Source organism: Podarcis raffonei, chromosome 1, assembly GCF_027172205.1.
Source record: "Podarcis raffonei isolate rPodRaf1 chromosome 1, rPodRaf1.pri, whole genome shotgun sequence".
Taxonomy (NCBI): domain Eukaryota; kingdom Metazoa; phylum Chordata; class Lepidosauria; order Squamata; family Lacertidae; genus Podarcis; species Podarcis raffonei.
Genome location: NC_070602.1, coordinates 103,987,709 through 103,993,496, shown reverse-complemented (window position 1 = coordinate 103,993,496; position 5,788 = coordinate 103,987,709). Strand labels below are relative to the sequence as shown.

Below are 5,788 nucleotides of genomic sequence, written 5' to 3'. Positions count from 1 at the left end.
GCACCATGTAAAATTGGAATTTGGCATCATGCAGAGAGCTGAACAGAATCTCAATTTTCATTTAATAATAACAGTAAAAAACAAAAGGTCTTTCTGCTATGCCTGCAATGATTGGCTTCACAATCTGTGCCAAACACCGACCACTTCAGAAGCCAAGGTGGAGAATCGAGGTGCCAGATTGCCAATAGTAACAGAACTGGACCAGAGTGCCTCTCCCATGACAGCTAAATTAATATATAGTGGTACCTTGGTACTCAAATGGCTTGGCTCCCGAATGCCGCAAACCCAGAAGTATTCCAGTTTGCAAATGTTTTTTGAAAGCCAAACATCTGACGCAGCTTCCGCTTGAGTGCAGGAAGCTCCTTCAGCCAATCAGAAGCCGTGCCTTGGTTTTCGAATGGGTTTGGGAGTTGAACGGACTCCTAGAACGGATTAAGTTTGAGAACCAAGGTACTGTGCAAAATACCTGTGCACAAGGTACTGTACAAAATAAACGAGGGTGCCCTTTTGATGTATGCAGGCCACAGAATTCAGCTGGACAAAATCTGGGTTACCTTAATACAGAATAGGTGTGTGTGCCAAATTCACTTTGCTATACTGTTTCTAATTATTTCTCCCCATTGTACAGTTGACCAATGATTGCTTCAGACACTTGTGTGGATCAAGAGCAGCTTCAAGGCTGCTCAACTCGAAGCTCAGATGTACTCTTAAGGAGCTATTTGAGACTGAGTCAGTGCCAATGTTCAGACTCTCCAAAGCCTACTTTAGGTAAAGGTAAAGGGACCCCTGACCATTAGGTCCAGTCGTGACCGACTCTGGGGTTGCAGTGCTCATCTCGCTTTTTTGGCCGAGGGAGCCGGCGTACAGCTTCTGGGTCATGTGGCCAGCATGACTAAGCCACTTCTGGCGAACCAGAGCAGCGCACGGAAACGCCGTTTACCTTCCCGCCGGAGCGGTACCTATTTATATACTTCTGCCCCCAAAAGTTGTTCAGGACTGCTGCTGTTGATAAAGACTAGTAATCTGCTAAGGCAGAGGTAGCACAGCCAAAGTGATGCCTTCTAGGTAATGTTGGACTCCAAAACTCATCAACCTCAGCCAGCATGGCCAATGATTTGGCATGATGGGAGTCCCAGCATGTGAGCTATCACTGTGCTAAGGGGCTTATGCTAAAGGGTCTGGAAACCAAGCCTTGTCAGAAACGGTTGAGGGAGCTGGGGATGTTTAGCCTGGAAAAAAGGAGACTGAAGAGAAAAAAAGGAGGAGAAATGATAGCCATCTTCCAGTGCCACATGATGGAACAAGCTTGTTTTCTCCTGCTCTGGAGGGTAGGACTTGAACCAATGGATTGAAAATATAAGAAAGAAGATTCTGACAAAACATCAGGAAGAATTTTCTGAAAGTAAGAACTGTTTTGACAGTGGAACGGACTCCCTCGGGAAATGGTGGACTCTCCTTCCTTGGAGGTTTTTAAGCAGAGGTTGGATAGCCATCTGTCATGGATGCTTTAGTTGAAATTCCTGCATTGCAATTTTCGATTCTACTGTACACATGTTTGACCCCCACCCTACCCCACCCACACATTAAACAAAGATTTGGATTCAGCATCTGAGCCATGCTTCGTGTTAGCCATGATTCTAAAAATAATATTTTGAATTCCAAAAACAGATGTTGAGACTATTAAAAGCATTTACACAAAGAACGCATGATCTTCAAAAAATTGGGACATTACATTTTCCTAGGGTTCAATCCAAAATATTTTTTTTGGGGGGGGAAGGAAAATGTTGTTCTTCCTTCAAATAATGCAGTCCTTGCTGTTGTTAATACAGCTAGATGTTTTATGAGAGTCATATGTTTCTGCTTTTTACAGTATTGTGTATTGTATATTACAGTTTATTTAAATCAGGCTGCAATCCTAAACCTATTCTAGGCTGCAGTGAGAGTAAGGCCTTAACTGCACTTGTTTCTTGTTTTCTTCAATTTGTCATGGGCTTTCTAGATATGGGTCTGAGAGGTTTTTCATTTGCCCCACTGCTTTCCTTGGGAAAACCCACTTTTTAAGGCAGCTTCTTATGTTCCTATGTTCCCTGTGAAACCCAGTCCATATAAGATCACCCATAAGCGGCAATCCTGTATGTGCTTACCAGGGAATAACTCCCATCCAGCTCAATGGACTTAATTCCAGTGGTCCAGCTAGAGCATTTTTTGAATATGGGCTTAATGGGGGGGGGATGTCTTGAGATGGTAATGAACTTAGTAAGCCTGGATAGCTGTGTTGATTAGAGCATGGTACTAATGGTGCCAGGGTTGAAGTTTGGATCCCTGTATGGGGCAGCTGCATATCCTTGCACTGCAGGGAGTTGGATTAGATGATCCTCAGGACCCCTTCCAACTCTACAATTGTAAGCCAACTGTGTTGTGTTGGGGGCCCCTGCTGCTGCCCTGCCCTCCTGCCCAGGCAACACCACTGCCTGCTTCCGGGTAGAGAGGCAATGGATTGCCTACGCCCCAGCAGTGATGAAAATCTATTTCCTCCACTCCCATGCAAAGCACTCCTAAGAGTAAAGGAGCGAGGAATCAAAATCCACATTAAGCTTTAAAATATTGTTATTAATTTTCACCAAAACAAAGGTTGTACAAAATTATAGTGTTATCAGACAGGATCCGATGACAATATACATAGTCCATATACAATTGTAGGTAACTGTAGAACAAAAACGGACATAAAGCTGAAATAAATAAACCACAGGTGTGTGAATGCCTGGAAGGGGGCGTCTGAAAGTATCTGACTGTAGCATAGGCATAATGGTTAAACAAGACAAGGTTACAAAACATGGACCGTATTATATCAAAGGAAAGTAATTGAAGTATTCAAGCGCCCTGAGTCACTGCATTAGCCATATTCATTCGTCGGTCGAGGCGGGGAGTGGGGGTGGGGGGGTCCTCGGCTATGTTCCTCCTTGCTTACACATGAAACAAAGTCAGAAATCGTCCTTTTGTCTTTGGTCCCTAAAGCCTTTCGGCTTATCAGTTCGTTTTCCCCAAACTGTGCCGTGGTCATTCCAGCTGCTATAAGCAGGTGCACTATCAAGCATTTTTTCTGCTGCACATTTTGATCTACAGTACATCTATTTTTCTGAGTCAACCATTTATATCCCGCCTCTCACAAAAGCGTTCCCAAGGCGCTTCCAAGTGCGTAAAAGTTTAGCAAGGAAACCAATGGAAACTCTCAAACAGCGGGGAAAAGCGACGAGGCGCAATTAAGAAGGCAGGAGCCCGCGGTTTCGCCTTGCCCAGTTCGCAGCGCCTTCCAGGAGGGGAGGGGAGCTGATGCCCGTGGGCCCCGCCCCGCGAGCCATGCCGTGAGGCCGAAACGACAGTCCGCTGACGAGAGGAGGTGGGCGCTTGTGCGCTCCCGCCGTGCGCTGCGCCAAAAGAGCCGCTCGGAGGCGCAGAGCGGGTCACTTCTCCCTTTCTGCTTGTCCGCTCGCCCTCGACGCCGCGCTCTCGCCGAGGACCCGACCTGCTCTCGCTCGCTCCCCTCGGCGTTTTCCTTTCCAAGAAGTGGCGAGGCGCCCTCGAGGTTCTCGCTGCAGCTTCCTTGGCCAGCCGATCTGGGGCGCCCTTTCCCCGGGAGGAGCAGCCGCTGACGCCTTTCTCTGCCCACGCCACCTCCCCGAGGCGATTTGCAGCCAGCCAGACCAGTTCGGCTCCTCCGGGCTCAATAGTCCTAGCTGGAGAGCGGGGAAAGCGGAGGGAAGGAGCGGCTCCGACGTGGATTCCTGCCTGGGACGTCCAGCCCCGCCGGAATTCGCGGCTGCTGCTACCGCCACCTACCCAAGTCCTCCCCGGGCACCTGGTCCGCCGCCTCTGCCGCATGAGGCTCTCTGGGCTGGTTCCTTGCCGCCGGGGTAGCTCTTCCACGCACGTCTTCCGACGCCAGGGCCCGCAGCCCCTTCCTCTTCCTCCCGCCGGGGTCATGAACGCCTCGCTGGGGAACCAGACGGACGTGGTGGGGCTCTTCCTTGCCAACAGCAGCGACTCTCTGGAGAGGGTGCTGCGCTCCTTCACGCCCCGGTCGGTGGTGACCGACGACGGCTTCGTGGTGACCGCGCCGGACGAGAGGAGCCTGTACATCATGCGCGTGGTGCAGATCGCCGTCATGTGCGTCCTCTCGCTCACCGTCGTTTTCGGCATCTTCTTCCTGGGCTGCAACCTACTCATCAAGTCCGAAGGCATGATCAACTTTCTGGTGAAGGACAGGCGGCCGTCCAAAGAGGTGGAGGCGGTGGTGGTGGGGCCCTACTGACCTCCCCCACCCCCTCCGAAGCCCCGCGGAGCCCGCCTGGCCACGCCAAGACTTCGACGGTGAGGACCATGTTGGTGCCTTCGTCGGAAACTCCTCTCTCGGCTATGGTATGATATCTTGAGTTGAGATGGGGTAGGCTGGGGGGCGAGGAGGAAACGACCGGCTACCCCACCCTCCTCCTCCTCCCTCTCCCTTTCCCCCTCCGTCAGGGGCACCCAGAGGACCGGGCAAACTTCGCAAGAGGGAGCCGAACTGTGCTGAACTCCGCAGGAAGCGAAGCGCTGGGACTGTTTACAAAGGCAAAGGCGTGACACGCGCTCCCGTTTCTTCACTTCGGCGTCCTGGGCCTCGCCTTGGCTCTGGGTGAGGGGTTGATAAGAGAGAGAGAGAGAGAGAAGGGGCGCGGGGTTTCTGATGAAGCCGTGAAGCCTTCCAATTTGATGTCGGTGTCCTGTAAATATGCCGTGTCAATGCACACAGACGATACATTCCCAACTTCGCTGCTTTTTGTTTCGTGTGGAGCGGGTGGGGAATGGGGACAAATCGCAACTTTGAATGTAAAATCGCTCAGCTCTCTTGTGAGACGTTTGCCTTCAGAGGTTGGAGCGGGGAGGGCAGGGACATCATCCATTGGGGTGGACAGTCAGGTTGTGCTTTGTGTGTGTGTGTGTGTGTGTGTGTGTGTGTGTGTGTGTGGAGGGTGCCCTAGAGCCACTTTGCAGCATGTTGTCTGTAACACACTTCCCAGTGCTGATGTGTGAATGGAACAGTTTCTTGCCTCCTCTCTTTTCTACTGTAGCTCCCTATCCTTCCTTCCTTCCTTTTCTTTAAAAAAAAAATTGTATTCAGTCGGAGTCCACTTTGTATTTTGTACCTCTCATTTCTTGATGCTTGTCTGCTGCTAAAGTCAGCATGCTTGGTTGCTGCACCTGTGGCTTTATAAATTGCATTGGTTTACACAACTCTGATGGTCTTCTTCTTTTCTTATTTAATTTGCTGTAATAAAATCTGCCAAAAACTTCTCTCCAGAGTCTCCCAGTGCAGCTCTTTCACATTGAAATTCCTCTTGCTCTTTGGGCAAGCTGTGATGAGCATCTGGGCAGACCAGGGGAAGCATGTAATGAGGATTTCTCCAGCAGATAAAGTTGAGAAGGACAAGGTGATTGGGAGGGAAAGCATTAAAAGAGTTTTAGAGAACCCTGGCAGATAAGAAATACAGGACACCAATGTGCTTAGGAGTTTTTGGGACATTATTATTATAATTAATTTATTGCATTTATATCCCAGCTTTGCTCCCAAAGGAGCCCAGGTCATCAAACACAGCAGTGAGAAAACAATACCTTTAAAAATAAAACAACAACTTTAAAAGCAATTGAAAGGGATATAAAAGGGTGTGAATTTGCCTACAGAAAGAAAGTTCAGATTGAGACAGTGGCACTAAAACCAAGCAAGTTAAAGGTACAGGGAGTATTTCCCCCA

The 5,788-nt window shown here is 49.4% G+C and overlaps 1 protein-coding gene across 1 annotated transcript; it reads left to right on the top strand.

Moving 5' to 3' along the window:
• Positions 1-3,319: 3,319 nt before the first annotated feature.
• On the top strand, positions 3,320-5,271 carry RPRM (reprimo, TP53 dependent G2 arrest mediator homolog). The gene has a single exon (XM_053407194.1). It carries the CDS (start codon positions 3,878-3,880, stop codon positions 4,307-4,309), a length of 432 nt encoding a protein of 143 aa, XP_053263169.1. The 5' UTR covers positions 3,320-3,877; the 3' UTR covers positions 4,310-5,271.
• The last annotated feature ends 517 nt before the right edge of the window (positions 5,272-5,788 follow it).

Excerpts from the sequence above, each read along its gene's own strand:
- RPRM (XM_053407194.1), top strand. The coding sequence starts at position 3,878 with ATGAGGCTCTCTGGGCTGGTTCCTTGCCGCCGGGGTAGCTCTTCCACG.